Here is a 22,045-nt window from a genome sequence, read left to right as displayed (position 1 = left end):
TTTATCCTTTTGTGTTGATATACTGTACATGTCAAGCTGAACATGATTTGCTTTGTGAAGCAAGCCTAAAGAATAAGCCCCGATAGTTTTTCCCTCTCTTGTCGAGGTGAATTTGATTGTCACAGGTATGCATACAGTGGCTTTTCTTCTTTCCAATTTTCAGCTGTTAGACCACAAACATTGGCTTTGGCACCTGTTGTTGGTTGGACACTGTTGTCATGCTCTGTCATCTGCTCTGTTACCTGCAATTCTCTCTACAATCAGCGCTCTCTGGCAAGAAGGAGAACACTACCATTTGGCTTTCGATCGCTACTTGACTTTGTGTATGACCTACTTTATCGCCAATACAGTGGTATAGCTTGCTGTTTGCACTTTTGGGACTATTCCATTGATTCCGGTTGTACCTGGCAAATTAAATTAAGCAGCTCAAGTGTTTTGACATTTACAGAAGTATGTATTTAACCCAGATCTGCTATAAACTAGAAGAGATAGGAACGGTTTTGCTAGCAGATCTTGTTGTGATGTTCATGTTCTAGGGTCGCTTAACCATAAAGAACTCGGTCTGTGCACCTGATTATATATGACAGGAGGCAGCAGGCCCAGACTGAGTCCGGCTACATCAGTAATGACAGCACCAGGGAAGCATTGCTTAAAGAAATACCCACCGGACTTCCCATTTAACCTGCAGCAGCAATACCGTTCTCCCTTCCCCTCTCCCTCTAGCCCTCTCTCTCTCTCTCTCTCTCTCTCTCACTCTGCTGGTTTCTTCTGCTGTTTGCTTGATTGCGCTGCCTACTGTCTAAAATGAATTCGTTATTTGTCTCTGTGGAGTTTCTCCACTCATTTTAATGGTCCATTTGCTCCCCATATCCCCCGAATGCCTGAATCACCAGTCCAAGGAGATGTGACTTTAGACTTCAAAGACAGTCTGTGGAGTAGCTAAGATTTTTATGAGGTGTTTTCCCCATTATTGTGTGCTGTGTCATCATTCCAGTTGACAAGTTATCTGTGAAAAATGATTATACTTCTATTTGTTCCCCTGTTTTTTATCATCTATTTTTGTAGCTATTAGTACAAATTGTGGGGCTGTAGTGCCGAAATGTCTCAGAGACCATAACAGGGCCTCCCTCTCTCTCTTTTGGCCATATGGGTTGTTAGGGAGAAGTGGTGCGTGCATCATTCGATAGAACTGAACAATCTAATTTGTGTGCACAGAAGGTGTTGTCTGCTACTCCTCCATGTGGTGGCTAGTCATATCTGAGACATGCACACACGCGCCCCACACATGGCATAGCTCATCTGTGTCTTACTGTGTGTGATGACGGCAGTCTTTGATATCATGGAGCAATCTGTCCCGCGCTCGCCACACCCTCCTCTGGGAGGACACAGATGCCATGCGTCACTCGGGTTACAGTAGCAGCAGAGGAGTATGAGAAACAGACTTTTAACTGAAGAATGACGGCCAGGTTCTTACACCAGCCCACACCCTCTCCTCCTTCTGTACACTTATCCCCTCCTCCTTCTGCACACTGATCCCCTCCTCCTTCTGCACACTGATCCCCTCCTCCTTCTGCACACTGATCCCTTCCTCCTTCTGTACACTGATCCCCTCCTCCTTCTGCACACTGATCCCCTCCTCCTTCTGCACACTGATCCCCTCCTCCTTCTGCACACTGATCCCCTCCTCCTTCTGCACACTGATCCCCTCCTCCTTCTGCACACTTCCCCTGCTCATTGTCTCGCTTACTCATTTTGCTCTTCTCTCCTTTAATCCATCTCTCTCATACTCTATCACTCCTTATTTCTCTGATCTCATTCTTGTCAACCTCACTCTTTTCTTCTCTCTCCCTTTCTCTTTTTCTCCCATCACCCCCCTTCTCTCTCTCTTGCTCTCGCTCTCTCTTCCTTTTACTTTTTCTCCCGCCACCCCCCTTCTCTCTCTCCCCCCCTCTCTCTCTAACTGTAGTGTGTGAGTCACCTCAGTAAAGAGGCATGTAGATGAGAAGTTTTGGTGTATTTTTTTCCTGTGAGTGGAAGTGACTCGCTCCACTGCTGTTTGATTAGCAGCTGCCAATGATTTTCTCCTCTCCTCCTTTGTTTGGATCCTGCGTTAACTCTGCTTATTATGGATATAAAGGGAGGTTATGTGTCACACATAATGTGGCCCTGTCTCGCCAACATGTCATTCAGAAAGGGCATATGATTCATTGCCAAAGTAATTTCTTGTTAGAAGTTCGCATTCAACTTATTTCCTGAATGGGTTACCAGTACATTGATTACAGGTCTTGTATAGCCATGGCCGCATGAACCATTACTTTAATTCTCACTCCAATGTATACAAGAGTTTAACACACAACCCCAGTGTGATGAAATATCTATCTTATCATTGTGCTACATTTAGAAAATTGCTTTCATAAATCTCCCTCCGTGTTCAGCAAGGAAATCAAATTGTAGGGAAATTATCTGATTCAGACATTCCACACCCTTTCTGGTCCTCATATTGAAATATAGTACTTTATTGTGTAGATGTTGTGCCTGTGTAATTGGATTTTTTGAATAAAGGGACTCTTGTATAGTGTGGCAATAGATTTTATAATTTTGATATGAATACAAGAGGCGTTCAGTTACAGCATATTTGTTTTTATAATAGTACAGTGAGGGAAAAAAGTATTTGATCCTTTGCTGATTTTGTACGTTTGCCCACTGACAAAGAAATGATCCGTCTATAATTTTAATGGTAGGTTTATTTGAACAGTGAGAGACAGAATAACAATAAAAATATCCAGAAAAACGCATGTCAAAAATGTATTTTAATGAGGGAAATAAGTATTTGACCCCCTCTCAATCAGAAAGATTTCTGGCTCCCAGGTAATGAGCTGAGATTAGGAGCAAACGTACAAATCAGCAGGGGATCAAATACTTTTTTCCCTCACTGTATTATTTAAATATCAGCACCAAGCTAAAGGCTAGAGCTGCCGCTTTCAAGGAGCGGGACACTATTCCTGACACTCATAAGAAATCCTGCTAATCCCTCAGATGAACCATCAAACAGAAAAAATGTCAATACAGGACTAAGATTGAATCTTACTACACCGCTCTGACGCGTGTCTGATGTGGCAGGGCTTGCAAACTATTATGGACTATGAAGGGAAACTCAGCCGCGAGCTGCCCAGTAACACAAGCCTACCAGACTTGCTAAATGCCTTTTATGCTCACTTTGAGGCAAGCAACACTGAAGCATGCATGAGAGCACCAGATGTTCCGGACGACTGTGATCATGCTCTCCGTAGCCGATGTGAACAAGACCTTTAAACAGGTAAACATTCCCAAAGCCGCGGGGCCAGACGGATTACTAGGCCGTGTACTCAAAGCATGCGCAGACCAACTGGCAAGTGTCTTCACTGACATTTTCAACCTGACCGAGTCTATAATACCTACATGTTTCAAACAGAACACCATGGTCTCTGTGCCCAAGAAAGCAAAGGTAACCTGCCTAAATGATTACCGCCCCATAGCACTCACGTCGGTCACCATGAAGTGCTTTGAAAGGCTGGTCATCGCTCACATCAACACCATCATGCCGGAAACCCTAGACCCACTCCAATTCCCATACCACCCAAACAGATCCATAGATAACACAATCTCAATCGCACTCCACACTGCCCTTTCACACCTGGACAAAAGGAACACCTATGTGAGAATGCTGTTCATTGGCTACAGCTCAGCGTTCAACACCATAGTGCCCACAAAGCTCATCACTAAGGTAAGGACCCTGGGAGTAAACACCTCCCTCTGCAACTGGATCGTGGACTTCCTGAAAGGCCACCCGCAGCTGGTAAGGGTAGGCAACAACACATCTGCCACACTGATCCTCAACACTGGGGCCCCTCAGGGCTGTTTGCTTAGTCCCCTTCTGTACTCCCTGTTCACCCATGACTGCGTGTCCAAGCACGACTCCAACACCATCATAAAGTTTGCTGACGACACAACAGTGGTAGGCCTGATCATCGACAATGATGAGACAGCCTATATGAAGGAGGTCAGAGACCTGGCAGAGTGGTGCCAGGAGAACAACTTCTCCCTCAACATGAGCAAGACAAATGAGCTGATCGTGGACTACAGGAAAGCAGGGCCGAACAGGCCCCCATTAACATCGACAGGGCTGTAGTGGAGCGGGTCGAGAGTTTCAAGTTCAATGGTGTCCACATCACCAACGAATCGTCATGGTCCAAACACACCAAGACAGTTGTGAAGAGGACACAACAACACATTTCCCCCTCAGGAGACTGAACATTTTTGGCGTGGGTACCCAGATCATCAAACAAAAATTCTACACCTGCACCATTGACAGCATCCTGACCAGTTGCATCACTGCCTGGTGTGGCAACTGCTCGATATCTGACCCAGTACATCACTGGGGCCAAGCTTCATGACATCCAGGACCTATATACTAGGCGGTGTCAGAGGAAGGCCCAAATCATTCTCAAAGACTCCAGTCACCCAAAGACTCCAGTCATCTCAAAGACTCCAGTCAGACTATTCTCTCTGCTATCGCACAGCAAGCGGTACCGGAGCGCCAAGTCTAGGTCCAAAAGGCTCTTTAACAGCTTCTTCCCCCAAGCCATAAGACTGCTGAACAATTAATCAAATGGCCACCCAGACTATTTACATTAACTCCCCCCACTGCTGCTACTCGCTGTTTATTATCTATGCATAGTCACTTCACCCCTACCTACATGCACAAATTACTTTGACTAACCTGTACTCCTGCACATTGACTCAGTACTGGTACCCCCTGTATATAGCCTCGTTATCGTAATGTAATCTCATCCGCATGCTCACACCCCCATCCCTAGCGCCTGCATTATTGTTTGCCACTTAGCCTTAAATTGTACCACTTTATTTTTCTTGGTCGCCCATGCTGTTCAATATTTCAATAATAAGTCATTCGATTTTTCCATTGTGTTAATGAAGGCGGATTGATTGATTTCCATGTTTTTAGTCACCGTTTTTTCAAGATGAGTGATGAGAAGAGAATCATCCAGTGCGGTTACAGCAACATTTGAATACACTATTCCTTTAGGTATTGAATTTTGAGAGTAATGATTGAAAATGTTCAACTGGAAATGATTGTAAAGAATGAAGAATCATTTGACTAAACTTACATGTGCTTTACATAAAGGGTTAAACCGTGAACCATAGATCCGTACGACATATCTTCTCACAGTCACTTCCTAAAGCATAGCGACAGTGGTTGAAAAGTCCAGGCTTATTGAACAGGTTTTCGGATGGAAGTAAAAGCAGGCAGGCGAGCCCCAAACTGTCACAGAGAAAACCACGACATCAAGCTCAACCTGTTCAAAAGAATCAAGTAGCAGCCTCGATGCCAGAGGATTCTGCCTGGGAATAGCAATGATTTCCCCACCCTGGATAACAAATGGAGGGAACACACCACCCTGATGCGTTACATACAGTACCAGTCAAAGGTTTTGACACACCTACTCATTCCAAGGTTTTTCTTTACTTTTACTATGTTCTACATTGTAGAATAATAGTGAAGACATCAAAACTATAAAATAACACATATGGAATCATATAGTAACCAAAAAAGTGTTAAACAAATGAAAATATATTTTATATTTGAGATTCTTCAAAGTAGCCACCCATTGCCTTGATGACAGCTTTGCACACTCTTGGCATTCTCTCAACCAGCTTCATGAGGTAGTCACCTGGAATGCATTTTTATTAACAGGTGTGCCTTTTTAACCTGTTAGGGCTAGGGGGCAGTATTGACACGGCTGGATAAAAAACGTACCCGATTTAATCTGGTTACTACTCCTGCCCAGTAACTAGAATATGCATATAATTATTGGCTTTGGATAGAAAACACCCTAAAGTTTCTAAAACTGTTTGAATGGTGTCTGTGAGTATAACAGAACTCATATGGCAGGCAAAAACCTGAGAAGATTTCATGCAGGAAGTGGCCTGTCTGACAAGGTGTCGTTCTTCTTGCCTCTGTTTATTGAAGACTGAGGATCTCTGCTATAACGTGACACTTCCTACGGCTCCCATAGGCTCTCAGAAGGCGGCAAAAAGCTGAATCGTGGCTTTGCAGGCTCTGGCTGAAAAAAAGTAGCGTGTTTGGGTAGTGGCTGGTTACAGTACTGTGAGACTCAGGCGCGTGCCCGCGTCGACCGAATGCTTTGTTTTCTTTCCTCTGTTTACCTAAACGCAGATTCCCGGTCGGAATATTATCGCTTTTTTACGAGAAAAATGGCATAAAAATGGATTTTAAACAGCGGTTGACATGCTTCGAAGTACGGTAATGGAATATTTAGAATTTTTTTGTCACGAATTGCGCCATGCTCGTGACCCTTATTTACACTTCGGATAGTGTCTTGAACGCACGAACAAAATGCCGCTATTTGGATATAACGATGGATTATTTTGGACCAAACCAACATTTGTTATTGAAGTAGCAGTCCTGGGAGTGCATTCTGACGAAGAACATCAAAGGTAATCAAACTTTTGTAATAGTAAATCTGACTTTGGTCAGGGCTAAACTTGGTGGGTGTCTAAATAGCTAGCCGTGATGGCTGGGCTATCTACTGAGAATATTGCAAAATGTGCTTTCACCGAAAAGCTATTTTAAAATCGGACACCTCGATTGCACAAAGGAGTTCTGTATCTATAATTCTTAAAATAATTGTTATGTTTTTTGTGAACGTTTATCGTGAGTAATTTAGTAAATTCACCGGAGGTTTGCGGGGGGGTATGCTAGTTCTGAACGTCACATGCTAATGTAAAAAGCTGTTTTTTGATATAAATATGAACTTGATTGAACAAAACATGCATGTATTGTATAACATAATGTCCTAGGTGTGTCATCTGATGAAGATCATCAAAGGTTAGTGCTGCATTTAGCTGTCTTCTGGGTTTTTGTGACATTATATGCTAGCTTGAAAAATGGGTGTCTGATTATTTCTGGCTGGGTACTCTGCTGACATAATCTAATGTTTTGCTTTCGTTGTAAAGCCTTTTTGAAATGTGTGGTTAGATTAACCTGTTATGGCTAGGGGGCAGTATTTTCACGGCTGGATAAAAAACGTACCCGATTTAATCTGGTTACCACTCCTGCCCAGTAACTAGAATACGCATATAATTATTGGCTTTGGATAGAAAACACTCCAAAGTTTCTAAAACTGTTTGAATGGTGTCTGCGAGTATAACAGAACTGAAATGGCAGGTCAAAACCTGAGAGATTCCTTTACAGGAAGTGGCCTTTCTGACCATTTCTTGAACTTCTTTGCCATCTCTATCTTTTACAAAGGATCTCTGCTCTAACGTGACACTTCCTACGTCTTCCATGAGCGCTCAGAGCCCGGGAAAAACCTGAATGTCGTCATCCCAGCCCCAGGCTGAAACACATTATCGCCTTTCTCAAGTGGCCGATCAAGGGACTGTGGGCTTAGGCGCGTGCCCTGGCCGCCCCCGTCTTTGTGATTTTTCCTCTGTTTGCCGAAAAGGAGATTCCTGGTCAGAATATTATCGCTTTTTTACGAGATAAATTGCATAAAAATTGATTTTAAACAGCGGTTGACATGCTTCGAAGTACGGTAATGGAATATTTAGAAATTTTTTGTCACGAATGGCGACATGCGCGCAACCCTGATTTACCATTTCGGATAGTTTCTGGAACGCACGAACAAAACGCCGCTATTCGGGTTATAACGATGGATTCTTTGGGACCAAACCAACATTTGTTATTGAAGTAGCAGTCCTGGGAGTGCATTCTGACGAAGACAACAAAAGGTAATAACATTTTTGTTATAGTAAATCTGATTTTGGTGAAGGCTAAACTTGCAGGGTGTCTAAATAGCTAGCCTGTGATGGCTGGGCTATGTACTTAGAATATTGCAAAATGTGCTTTCACCAAAAAGCTATTTTAAAATCGGACATATCGAGTGCATAGAGGAGTTCTGTATCTATAATTCTTAAAATAATTGTTGTGCTTTTTGTGAACGTTTATCGTGAGTAATTTAGTAAATTGTTAGTAAATTCCCCGGAAGTTTGCGGGGGGTATGCTAGTTCTGAACGTCACATGCTAATGTAAAAAGCTGTTTTTTGATATAAATATGAACTTGATTGAACAAAACATGCATGTATTGTATAACATAATGTCCTAGGGTTGTCATCTGATGAAGATCATCAAAGGTTAGTGCTGCATTTAGCTGTCTTCTGGGTTTTTGTGACATTATATGCTAGCTTGAAAAATGGGTGTCTGATTATTTCTGGCTGGGTACTCTGCTGACATAATCTAATGTTTTGCTTTCGCTGTAAAGCCTTTTTGAAATCGGACAGTGTGGTTACATAAAGGAGAGTCTTGTCTTTAAAATGCTGTGAAATAGTCATATGTTTGAAAAATTTGAGTTTTTGTATTTTTGAGGAATTTGTAATTCGCGCCACACCTATCATTGGATATTGGAGCAGGTGTTCCGCTAGTGGAACGTCTAGATGTAAGAGGTTAACGAGAGTCTTGTCTTTAAAATGGTGTAAAATAGTCATATGTTTGAGAAATTGAAGTAATAGCATTTCTAAGGTATTTGAAAATCGCGCCACGGGATTACACTGGCTGTTGCGTAGGTGGGACGATTTCGTCCCGCCTAGCCCAGAGAGGTTAAAAGTTAATTTGTGGAATTTCTTTCCTTAATGCATTTGAGCAAATCAGTTGTGTTGTGACAAGGCAGGGGTGGTATACAGAAGATAGCCCTATTTGGTAAAAGACCAAGTCCATATTATGAGAAGAGCAGCTCAAATAAGCAGAGAGAAACGACAGTCCATCATTACTTTAAGACATGAAGGTCAGTCAAGAACTTTGAAAGTTTATTCAAGTGCCGTCACAAAAACCATCAAGCGCTATAATGAAACTGGCTCTCATGAGGACCACCACAGGAAAGGAAGACCCAGAGTTTCCTCTGCTGCAGAGGATACGTTCATTAGAGTTACCAGCCTCAAAAACTGCAGCCCAAATAAATGCTTCACAGAGTTCAAGTAACAGACACATCTCAACATCAACTGTTCAGAGGAGACTGCGTGAATCAGGCCTTCATGGTCGAATTGCTGCAAAGACACCATTACTAAAGGACACCAATAAGAAGAAGAGACTTGCTTGGGCCAAGAAACACGAGCGATGGACATTAGACAGCTGGAAATCTGTCCTTTGGTCTGATGAGTCCAATTTTCTTATTTTTGGTTCTAACCGCCGTGTACGTGAACTGATGATCTTCAGATGTGTAGTTCCCACCGTGAAGCATGGAGGAGGAGGTGTGATGGTGTGGGGCTGCTTTGCTGGTGACACTGTGATTTATTTAGAATTCAAGGCACACTTAACCAGCATGGCTACCACAGCATTCTGCAGCGATACGCCATCCCATCTGGTTTGCACTTAGTGGGAATATCATTTGTTTTTCAACAGGACAATTACCAAAAACATACCTCCAGGCTGTGTAAGGGCTATTTGACCAAGAAGGAGAGTGATGGAGTGCTGCATCAGATGACCTGGCCTCCACAATCACCCGACCTCAACCCAATTGAGATGGTTTGTGATGAGTTGGACCGCAGATTGAAGGAAAAGCAGCCAACAAGTGCTCAGCATATGTGGGAACTCCTTCAAGACTATTGGCAAAGCATTCCTCATGAAGCTGGTTGAGAGAATGCCAAGAGTGTGCAAAGCTGTCATCAAGGCAAAGGGTGGTTACTTTGAAGAATCTAAAATATGAAATATATTTTCATTGTTTGAACATGATTCCATATGTGTAATTTCATAGTTTTGATGTCTTCACTATTATTCTACAATGTAGAAAATAATAAAAGTAAAGAAAACCCTTGAATGAGTATGTGTGTCCAAACTTTTGGCTGGTACTGTATAAAAAGTGAATTACTACTCTAATATCCAGGCCGGTGAGCGGATCAATAAGATGCCAGAGGAGCTAATAAACAGCTAGCTAGTGCCTGGGCTGGTCCAGAGGCATCCTCTCCTCTCTCTGCTCTGCCCTGCTATTCCCCCCTGTGTTATTTAATGTTCACGTGGTGTAGTCGGCCAAGCCAGCCGAGCTGCAGTAGATAGCTTCATCTGGAAGAAGAAGGAGCTGCTTATCCTGACTTTTCTTCGCTCAGTTTTCATTCACATTGATGTTGTAGCTGTAGTAAGAAGGCATGCTAAATATTCAAATATTGTGTTTGCAATTTTCATCGATGTAAACAATCGACCATCTGTTAATGGGGGCCATGTTTTGCCATTCGGCTTCCATACAAAGGAGGCATTTCACTCCAGCAGATAAATAGGATGGGATAAAGGTCTGATGATTAGCCATGGTTTCTTTGGAACAGTATGGCAGTGTCTACCATTATTTTAATCGCACCAAATGAATTCAGTTATGCTAAATGAGCTAATTTCATGGTCCTGTGAACAGACAAAACTCCTCAACTGGCAGGAATTGTCTGTTGTGCAGCAGCTGGAAATGGAACACAATAGAGCCCCTATAAGGTGGATGCTGTTTACAAGAAAGCTAATATTAAGCTCTGGCCAGTCCGAGCCAGGCAGACATTAGAGTGGGTTCATTCAGTTTCAGTACCAGTTTCCCTTTCAGCCAGTGGTTTGTTAACCGCGGCTGGGCTGATGTCACCCTATACTGGAGTCCTACAGCCCAGCTCTGAGATGACTCTGGCTCCGTCTCTGTCTCACTTAGCAACGGCTCAGACGCACAATGCTACCGTTACACTCCACGGCACAATGAGCATAATCCTCAGGAACTCCGGGGGTCAGAAATGAACAACACCCATGGCTGTAGCTGTTACTTACAGTTGAAGTGGGAAGTTAACATACAGGTGTTAAGCCAAATACATTTAAACTCAGTTTTTCACAATTCCTGACATTTAATCCTAGTAAAAGTTCCCTGTCTTAGGTCAGTTAGGATCACCACCAATTGACTAAAATTATGTTAATTAGCCTATCAGAAGCTTCTAAAGCCATGACATAATTTTCAGGAATTTTCCAAGCTGTTTAAAGGCACAGTCAATTTAGTGTATGTAAACTTCTGACCCACTAGAATTGTGATACAGTGAATTATAAGTGAAATAACCTGCCTGTAAACAATTGTTGGACAAATGACTTGTGTCATGCACAAAGTAGATGTCCTAACCGACTTGCCAAAACTATAGTTTGTTAACAAGAAATGTGTGGAGTGATTGAAAAACAAGTTTTAATGACTCCAAACTAAGTGTATGTAAACTTCCGACTTCAACTGTATATTCCTCTGTCCCTCGGACTGTGCACATCCACAGGCACTCTTATATACCGTACCATCTTTCATTAATCTGGGGTTGGGGGCAGGACTGCTTTGGATAGAACCAGAGGCTTTTGTATCACAAGCTTTGTGTTCATTTTGGACTATATATCCTTTGTATTTGTTTTTGTATGTATTAAGGAACCACATTAGTTCCTGCCAAGGCAGCAGCTACTCTTCCTGGGGTCCAGCAACATATACAATTATAAAATATTACACAACATTACATTTCATAACATTTTTCACAATACATTAAGTGTGTTCCCTCAGGCCACTACCACATATCTACAATACAAAATCCATGTGTACTCGTGTCTCTTCACTGTCCCCACTGTTCCATAAGGTCTATTTTTTATCTATTTTTTAAATCTGATTCTACTGCTTGCATCAATTACCTGATGTAAAAAAGAGTTCCATGTAGCCATGGCTCTATGTACTGTAGTACCGTGCCGGTGTCCGGGAGAGTGGCTGCCCGGAAGTTACTCCAGCTTCGGCAGAACTCCCTCAGTGTGGCAGACTATGCGGTGGCTTTCCGCACACTAGCAGCAGACGGTGCCTGGAACCCGAAAGCACTGTTCGACACGTTCCGACACGGATTATCGGAGGAAGTAAAGGACGAGTTTGCAGCCCGGGAACTACCGAAGGATCTTGACTCACTCATCGCTTTAACCATCCGGATCGATGGTCGGCTACGGGAATGTAGGAGGGAGAAGAGATCTGAACGCCGGAAGTCCCCGGTGTCATCATCCCTGAGAGGATAGAGCAGCTCGGCAGGGCTAGGCTATCTCCAGCAGACTTAACACCCAGAGTTGTCTCTATTGCGGTACTGCTGGTCTTTATGTGTCTACCTGTCCCTTCAAGAGATCTAGCTCATTGGTAGGAATGAGTACTCTGGTGGGTCTTAAGGATAATGTTGCTTATCCCCCTACTCGCCCCCCTCTCCATGCCACCCTGCTGTGGGGCGACCAGTCCAAGTCTCTCCAGATACTCATGGACTCGGGGGGCCGATATGAGTCTTATGGATGTTTCCCTGGCATCCGAGCTGGGCATCCCCACTCAACCCCTCCCCATTCCCATGGAAGTTAGAGCGCTGGATGGGCGCTTTATAGGCCGGGTCATCCACCATACCACCCCCATCAACCTACGAGTGTCGGGACCACAACGTGACGATCCAATTCCTGCTAATTGAGTCTCCACAGGTTCATGTGGTATTGGGATTCCCTTGGCTCCAGCGACACAATCCCTCGATTGCCTGGTCTACTGGTGCCATTGTGGGCTGGAGCCCATTCTGCCATGCCCATTGCCTGAAATCAGCTCTGCCTGCCCTGGGACGTATTCCTGGGGGCTTGGAAATTGGCCCGAACCTCTCTGCCATTCTCGTGAAGTACCAGGACCTCCGGGAGGGGTTCAGTAAGGCCCTTGCCACTTCGCTTCGACAACACCGACCGGTACCCAAGGAGGTTAAGCCGGATGCGCTGACATGCCGCTATAGCCCCGTGGCTACACCCCCGGAAGCCGAGACCTTTCCCCCCCTGCTCCAAAATCAATAGCCCCTCTGCTGTTCATCCTCTGTTGCCCTGTACCCTCCGAATACGTCCTACTTTTCATGTGTCTAGATCTAAACCCATGTCTCACAGCCCTTTGTCTCCTGTTTCCAGGCTCACCCCTCTCCCCCGTCTCATCGACCGGCGTACATGGTGAGACGTCTCCTGAAGGTTCGACCTCGGGGCCGGGGATTCCAGTACCTGGTTGACTGGGAGGGTTATGGCCTGGAGGAGAGGTGGTGGGTCTCCGCTAGGGACATCCTGGACCCAGGCTTCATCTCTAAATTCCAACGCCGACACCCCGCTCAACCAGGTATGCGTCCAGGTCGGACGCCAGGTGGCATCCCTGGGGGGGGGGTCTTTCACCTGTCCTTGTGCTTGTCTCCACCCCCCCTCCAGGTGTCCCCTATCTTCCCCACTTATCCCCTGTGTTTTCTGGCTGTCTGTGCCAGTTCGTCTTGTTTGTTCGAGTCAACCAGCGTTTTGTCTCAGCTCCTGCTTTTCCCCAGTCTCTCTTTTTCTCATCCTCCTGGTTTTTTACCTTGCCTTTCCTGACTCTGAGCCTGCCTGCCGTCCTGTGCCTTTGCCTCTACTCTGGATTACCGACCTCTGCCTGACCTGGGCCTGCCTGCCGACCTGTTCCTTTGCCCCACTACTCTGGATTAGCGACCCCTCCCTGCCTTGACCTGTCGTTTGCCTGTTGCAATAAACATTGTTACTTCAACAGTCTGCACTTGGGTCTTACCTGAAACCTGATAATCCACAATATAGCAGGGGGTGTAAAGGCATAACACAAGTTTTTCCAGCAGCAGACTATGATCAATAATGTCAAAAGCTGCACTGACGTCTAACAAAACAGCTCCCACAATCTTTTTAAATCCCCCCCGGTAACAGGCTGATTGGTCAGCTATCTGAGCCAGTAACGGGGGCTTTACTATACCAAGGTAGTGGAATGACTTTTGCTTCCCTCCAGACCTGAGAGCACACACTTTCTTGTAGCTTAGATTGAAGATATGGCATTATCGTCCGCTATTATCCTCAGTAATTTTCTTCTTAGGTTGCAGGTAGAGGCAAATCTCATCTGGCAGTTGACAGGGTCTACCAGGACTTGGGAATCTTGTAGACGTTTTACAGCTGGATGAGATTCTTCTTTCTCTCTTGCTCGTGAAGAGCATTGAGTTCTCACTGTAGCTCCCTCCAGTAACCACGAGCACAACTGTTCCTTGATTTTAATTGGCGGTTTTATTCTGTAGTTTTAGTCAGAATTATCACCTTCCGTGAGAACTATAAAGTAAATGAAAATACAGTTAAGCACGCTCTTACAACTTTCTTGTCTTACGATTGACTTATTAGCTTGATATAACTCTGAAGTGCTTACATACATAAACAGTTTAGCCGGAGCTATAACAATATCAGATTAAACACATGAATAAAGGAAAAATACCTCATTGGCTGCTTATTACAGAAGGGAGGAAATCAAACTTCACACTTATTATTCCTGGCATGAATTCACGCTTCATCCTTAATTATTATACATAAACACATAAACACATAAATAAACATAACATAATGTGAACACATAAACAATTCAAAGAAAAAAATGACGACATAGACTTACAGGTTAATTGTCAGTTACAATCTGAGCTGGGCTTGGGTCATTGATAAGTCATTGTCTCAATGCAGCCTTTAAATGCATGGACAAAGTCTTGGAGCCAAGATGATTTGTAGAGCATCTTCTGTTTCCAGAAGGTGTCAAAGTTATCTATTAAAGTCATTCTAACAGAGCTACAGTAATCTTTTAGCCAGGTGTGTAATGCTAGTAGCCTGCTGAATCTTTCACACCCGCGGCCCAACGATGGTACCAGGCCTGAAATAATTAGCCGCTTTTAGAAAATTTTCAGAGCTAGAATCAGTTCTTTAAAATCCATTTTCAGCAGTTCCGTGCTAGCCCTCCTAATATCATTTCACCCCACATGACAACAGCGTCAGCTCCCGGCTGCTTTCATAGAACGTTCGGAAGCAGCCTTTTAATGTCCTGTACTCAGGCTCCAGGAAAGCACAGGGTTTTTACCCCGTGAACCGCCAATGACGACAGCTGGTGCAAAGGCTGAGGAGGTCCGGACGTTCTTTTGCCTCAAGTAGTTTAGCACACCCCTCGAAGGCCGAAGGGCGGTGGGGCCCGATGGACCCGAGCCAGATGTAGAATCCATTGTGGATGATGAAGGGGCCGAAGTTTCAGACAACCTCACGGTCCGATGAGGGGGGAAGCTCTGAGGATTTGAACCCGAGGTAGAAGCCATCGGAGAGGGAGACAGATTTTCAAGGATCACTCTGCTTTCGTGGATGACAGTTAGAAAGGGGACACATACAGTCTATGCATTATGCATTGTACTATACGTGGACAGGAGTTGAAAAGTGAAGTCTGAGTGAATGAGGGGAGATGTTGTACTGATGAGTAATACTCAGTGTGTTGAAGTTAATGTTTACTATGTGTTATACATCATTCCAAATTATCCTCAAACATTCTTCTGAACCAACTCCTCACTACTCACTGATTCAAAACAAGTAGGCCTATACATTCTGCTGAATAGGTTTATCAACTTACACAGACATTCTCACCGATGTTGCAACGGATATCAAAGGTTGACACACATGACAACACGTGGGCTGTGTAGTACTATAGATAGTTGTTTGGTATAGATGGTTATTGCTGACCCCCTGATGTGTTTGTTCTGACACATCCCTCGACAGGCAATTAGAGACACCAGTCTTTAGACGGGGCCCAGCTGCCCCTTTCCCCAGCCTCTCCCTGCCCCTCTCTCTGCCCCCTTCCCCCAGCCTCTCCCTGGCCTCTCTCTAGGCTCTCTCTAGCCTCTGTACCAGTAATTGCTCGACACCACCCGAAATCCCAAACAAAACAAGAGTACAATTTGGAAGTTGAGGACCAATGTCCAGCTCAACATATGTTATGACTGAGACAGCCACATGTGGATGATGCTGTTATAATTAGTGTAGACAAATGATATGTCAAGTAATGCAGCTGCGTAGTTGTGTGGTTTCATTCATTGTGTGTTATGGGAGGTTATTAAAGGATAACTGGATTTCTTGGAATGATATGAGGTGCTTGACAGTGTGTGTAGCCCTGCTGTAAGTGTCTCTGTTGACACAGAACACTCTCCTATTCCATCCTCATTATCAGCTAAGCCTCAGTATTCTTATAGTTCACAGTGAAATAATGAATTTTTCCATGGTACAATTAATGTAGCATAAAAGCAATTTGGCACATGCTTAGATTCTTTGTTTTAAATGTAGACTTTCTCAGAATATGAAAAATTGTAATCAATGGGAAACACAGGTATTCTATTGCTAAACAATACAGTTATTTCCCAATCTATTTCAGAGTATTCTGTTGGTTCTCCTTGTAACACAATCAGCCTATTCATTGTTATCAGCCATTGGTTCAGCATGTACTTCTCATCGGACTGCCAAAATCAGATTTTTTTTCAACTTGTTTGCTGATTGTTTTCCATCTTGATCCTTTCTCAAATACCTTCAGATTGCTTTCTCTCAATGACAATCTCTATTTCTGATTACAGTGAGTCACTCAATGGTTGGAACATTCCTACAGAGCGGGTACTAAGCAGTACATCGCAAACTGCTGTGAGTGCCATAAATTAAATTCAAAGACACAATCTTGTTTAGTGGTATTTAAATGGTATGAATGTTTTTTTCCTACCACATACAGTACTTCATGCAGGCTTTGATAGGCATTCAGTTGTAAATCAGCATGTTGTGAGGAGAGAGAGGATGCGTATCCTTCCTGTCGTCAGAACAGTCTCAGAACAGTCCTCTAGAGTTTGGATTGATGTCTTAAAAGACAGAAAAGCTGATCTCTTGATCTCTTCCTGCGTTCTACAGGGAATTCTGACCCCTGCTACCATGAAAAGAATGAGAAATGTTCCCTAGTCCTTCTGTCTCTCTTTCATTTGCCTGAAGACTCAAACTGAATTCTTCCCCTGTTCTATGTCCGCTACATACTTCAGTCTGAGTCTGCCATCATTGAAGTCCTTTGTGGTGACGTCAAAATGAGGGTTTTGGACAAAACAAAATAATCAGATGTTGGATCCTCTCTAACAAATCATAATGTCAAAGATAATGACACATTTTCACAATGTTGCTTAACCCACGTGTGTTCTGGCTGTGGCCCAATCCAACGGTTCTGGGACCAATCAGAACAGTTAAAATGTCTTTGTGTAAACTAAATCGTCAGGCAGGTACTCAGATCCAGACTCATTGGGGAGAAGAAACTAACGTCCATGGGCGTGAAGTAGCATTTGGCTGGAGGAAGGGGTTTGGGTAGCCAGGCAACTCGTTCATAGCTGTCTGTCGTACTTAGCAGTGTGACTGCCCCCATTTTGTGTTCAGAAAGAAAATCCCCCTGGCCAGGGCTAGCTAAGCAGGTTTATAGATCTTGAAAGTACTCCTGCAGGAATGTACTGGTGGTGTCTAAAATATATCAACAACATAACTGCCACTCTCATAGAAGTGTATCCATCCAATTTGTTTTGGCCTTTGTAGTGTCAGTGCTATTGATGCTCAATCAGAGTCATATTTAAGCAATTGTAGCCCATTTAAATTGATTGAATTGATTCTGGCTTTCTAAGGATTTTCTGGCTGATGAAACAACAATACAGTACAAAGCTCTACAAATGGAACCCACAGGGACAGAGAAAATTTCAATGGTATCCATGCAACTTCTTTAATAATTGCCTTTGTTCCTAGAGATTTTAGATACTGCATATGACTGATTTTCAATTAATACACATTTTTGTGTTCTCTGGTGACTTCGTTTTTGTTGTACAGTACTTAATTTACTGCATTGGGCTAAATCAGTGTCACACAGAGTGTTTCTCGCTAGTCTTAAACAATTCTGAAAGACGACAACAACTCTTGTCAACCGTTGATTGCATCAAGAAAAGACCAGACATCAACCTCACCTTACTATTTAATAACAACTAGTCCACTCTCAATAACACCCACCTCTCACGCTGTCATTGTACTGGTTCCAAAATGATGCTGAGCCACACCAACAGTCAGTCAAAGGGTAATGGAAAGGTGTTTGTCTGCTAGTAAGGCAGGCATCCCTGTACTACTGCAGCTGTACGCTCACCACTCCTTCTCTCCGCAATTTGACTGGTGATGGATAGTGTTTGTCCACACGACTGATGTTCATTAAAGCAGATACATAGGCAGGGAGACACAGCGAGGTAGACAGCAGCAACCTGGCCCTCCTCTCCTTCTCTCCACATCTAGCACTCTTTATTTTCCACTTGTCTGTCTTCATACGAGGAGGCATGAGAACACACCTGTCACACTGAGCTGGGTCTGTGCTAGGGGACAGGCACGGGTATGCTAGTCCAGCTAGTAGATTTAGGCCAACAGTACCTAATATTTCACATACCAGTAGGCCATTGTGGTATAGCGGTGGGTAAAGTTATGAGCAGTTGAAAGAGTTTGATATTTATTTACATTTTCTACCCCTTTTTTCTCCACAATTTCATGATATCCAATTGGTAGTCCAAAACAGTATTTGTCCCATCGCTGCAACTCCGGTACGGACTCGGGAGAGGTGATGGTCAAGTGCCATGCGTCCTCCGAAATACGACCCTGGCAAGCCGCACTGCTTCTTGGCACTGCTCGCTTAACCCGGAAGCCAGACGCACCAATGTGTCGGAAGAACCACCATACAGTTGCACCTGGCCCACCACAGGGAGTCGCTAGAGCGCGATGAGACAAAGACATCCCGGCCGGCCAAACCCTCCCCTAACCCGGACGACGCTGGGCCAATTCTGCGCCGCATCATAGGTTTCCCGGTCGCGGCCGGCTGCGACACAGCCTCAGATCGAACCAGGGTCTGTAATGCGATGCAGTGCCTTAGACCGCTGCGCCCCCCTGAAGGCCGGAATAGTTTTTTCAATAAAACTGATATCCACGATAGGCACAACAGCATTTGTTATTGTTTATGTTTTGCACATCATCATTGCACATCATCATCTGCACATCTATCACTCCAGTTTTAATGCTAAATTGTAATTATTTCGCCTTTATGGCCTATTTATTGCCTTACCTCCCTAATCTCACCACATTTGCACACACTGTACATAGACTTTTTCTATTGTGTTATTGACTGTACGTTTGTTTATTCCATGTGTAACTCCGTGTTGTTGTTTTTGTCGCACTGCTTTGCTTTAGCTTGGCCAGGTCACAGTTGTAAATGAGAACTTGTTCTCAACTGGCCTACCTGGTTAAATAAAGGTGAAATATATATATTTTTTAAATAAATAAAAATGTTTTGAGTTAATGAGCATCCAGCATCATGATAAAAATAAAATTGTACAAGGGTGGAAGGATATCAGAGGGAAAGAAACTGTGTTTGTTGTTTGACGTAACGTCTTGCTTGTTGTAATTTTGTAAACAGACATGACAGTTTTACTGCTATGGATTCCAGCTTTAATTTCAGGCATTTCATGTATTTCTTTGTCCACTTTGTAGGTTTTAATGTAATTACAATCTGGAACATTTGAGCAGTCTGGCACTGAACCTGTGTTGGATGAGACCTTGTGATTCTGATTGTATTGGAGAGCCTGCTCCATCAATATCCACTCCTCTATGAGACACACAAGCAGACAAAAATGATGCTGTGGGTGTGTTGTTTGGCAAGGATCCAACAAAACATCTCTGCCTGATGTGTATTTCAAGATGAATTAAAAGCAGTTAATCGCAACACCCACGTCCTTTGTGGACAAACACGCACACCATTTCTAGAGGCAGAGGAATGATAGATCTTGATATGCAATAATGCCACTGACCCCAATCCCCTGGATGATTCATTCTGAGAGCAGGAGAAAAGATAAGGGGGAGCTGGTTGATAAGTGTTGTTTGGAAGAAAGACAAGTGGGAGCTGGTTGATAAGTGTTGTTTGGAAGAAAGACAAGTGGGAGCTGGTTGATAAGTGTTGTTTGGAAGAAAGACAAGTGGTAGCTGGTTGATAAGTGTTGTTTAGAAGAAAGACAAGTGGGAGCTGGTTGATAAGTGTTGTTTGGAAGAAAGACAAGTGGGAGCTGGTTGGTAAGTGTTGTTTGGACGAAAGAAATGTGGGAGCTGGTTGATAAGTGTTGTTTGGAAGAAAGAAAAGTGGGAGCTGGTTGATAAGTGTTGTTTGGACGAAAGAAAAGTGGGAGCTAGTTGATAAGTGTTGTTTGGAAGAAAGAAAAGTGGGAGCTAGTTGATAAGTGTTGTTTGGAAGAAAGAAAAGTGGGAGCTGGTTGATAAGTGTTGTTTGGATGAAAGAAAAGTGGGAGCTGGTTGATAAGTGTTGTTTGGAAGAAAGACAAGTGGGTGGTGTTATTTGGCTTTGTAAGTGAAAGGGAATGCTTGTCTCTGTACCAAATACCAAGGTTTTATGCTAAAATAACCGATACACTGCGCAGCAGGCAATGGCAAATGTTGGGCTGGAAGGCACACTTGTCTGATTTAAGCAGTGCTCAGAATTGTGAGTTGAAATGTGAAAATGCAGGTCTTTAGGGAGTCTATTGAGCAGAGGGTGATAATGCGCGAATCTAATATATTCAGTCATGCGTTCGTAGGCGTAAGAACCGGGTAGAGGTTTGGGAGCTAGAAGTACCATTTATGAGATGGATGGATTTTGTTTTATTCCCTCTTCATTTGTTATAGTTGGATTTAGGATGTGTGCATGCACACTTCTCTCTCAATACCCACTAGAATTATCCTCTGCTTGGATAGCTGGCGTTGACTCAAATGACCTGGGGTGTCATAAGTGCTTTTTGTACGCCAGCAGTTGGATTGCTAGTGCTGGGATTTGAGAAATGGGATTTCTTCCGCCAGTTGATTGTAAAATAAATGGCATTCAATAGCTAAATGTATGTTGGCTTAGTTTTACTCACGGTGTACTCTTGTTCTGCTCAGAACTAATAGCCTTCTGAGATGCCGGTAAAGAGGCAGAATAAATAATTGTGTTGCAAAATGTTAAGCAAAGCTTTTAACTTGACTCATGATGAAATACTGCCAAAGTAGCAGTAGTACAAAGCTTTTCCCACTTCAGAATGAAAGATGATTCTTAAAAACAAATGTCAGAAATGAGCTCATTGTTGAAAGTAAAATACACATTGAATTAAATAAGAATCCCCAATCTCCTCCAGACTATGCACCCTTTTAAAGAGTAGAAAAGGGGTAGCATAGAGAAGTCACAGTGGGGAGGTTTTTCACCCTTTTAGCCATTGTTCCATGCCAATGAACACATTTTATCTTGATTACAATATTGTGGAGCGCTGGGTGATTGACCTACGCTGTTAAATCACTGGCAGACAGATGTGTAATCTTGCATTAGCTTGGGCACATAATTGCACTGACTCCACCGCTGGCTGGTTAAAGCAATCGGGACTTAGCTAAACACCTACAATAGAACATCTATTGTAGCTATCCTCAATACTTCTATCATTTATACTGTATATAAAATAGCTCTCTCTATTGTTTCTGCCTAGCAGGACAGTGACCTGATCATGACCTTCAACATGTCCATGCACCGGTCCTGGTGGATGGAGAATGGTCCAGGCTGCAGGGTGACCCTGGTCACCCCTCCTCCGTCCTGGGCCCCGGAGGACCACCGCTACATCAGCATCGCAGGCTGTCTGCTGGAGTACCAGTATGTGGAGGTGGCCCACAGCTCCCTGCAGATCCTCCTGGCTGTAAGTATAGTAGGCCTCTGGATGTTTGTGTCGGGCTGCTACCCACTACCCTCCCTCTCATCTCCGCTCATCTCAGCAGGAGAATGGGATGGACAGCGCTAGGCTTTGGGCATGTGGGACTCTTTTTGTTGAAGTCCTACATGCCCTGTACAGTGACCTTGTTTCACATGAAAAAGCTTTTATATTTGGGCTATGGTGAACCATGGCATTCTGCTCAGAAATGTTCATCTTGGTTTCAGTTTAGTGAGGCTCTCTACCTGTGTTATGATGGATGAAGGAGTTAGTCGTGTGCACGGTCATCAATGCTGAGACATGCCAATGTGATGTGAAACACAACCCTAATAAGGCAGTGCTTAGCGAGCAGGCAAGCAAGACCCGAGCTGCATTATTT

General features: G+C 43.7%; 1 protein-coding gene across 2 annotated transcripts in view; it reads left to right on the top strand.

The window, feature by feature from the left end:
* The window catches only part of LOC106571368 (sodium/potassium-transporting ATPase subunit beta-1-interacting protein 2), a 167,972-nt gene that overhangs the window by 120,444 nt on the left and 25,483 nt on the right, over positions 1–22,045 (top strand). For both annotated transcript variants that reach the window (XM_014144383.2, XM_014144382.2), the window contains one exon: positions 21,454–21,654. In XM_014144383.2, coding sequence (XP_013999858.2) covers positions 21,454–21,654 — 201 coding nt within the window. The remainder of the gene's footprint in view (positions 1–21,453; positions 21,655–22,045) is intronic.

Source organism: Salmo salar, chromosome ssa15, assembly GCF_905237065.1.
Source record: "Salmo salar chromosome ssa15, Ssal_v3.1, whole genome shotgun sequence".
NCBI lineage: Eukaryota > Metazoa > Chordata > Actinopteri > Salmoniformes > Salmonidae > Salmo > Salmo salar.
The sequence above is the reverse complement of the archived record's forward strand: the minus strand, read 5'-3'. Positions and strand labels throughout refer to the sequence as shown.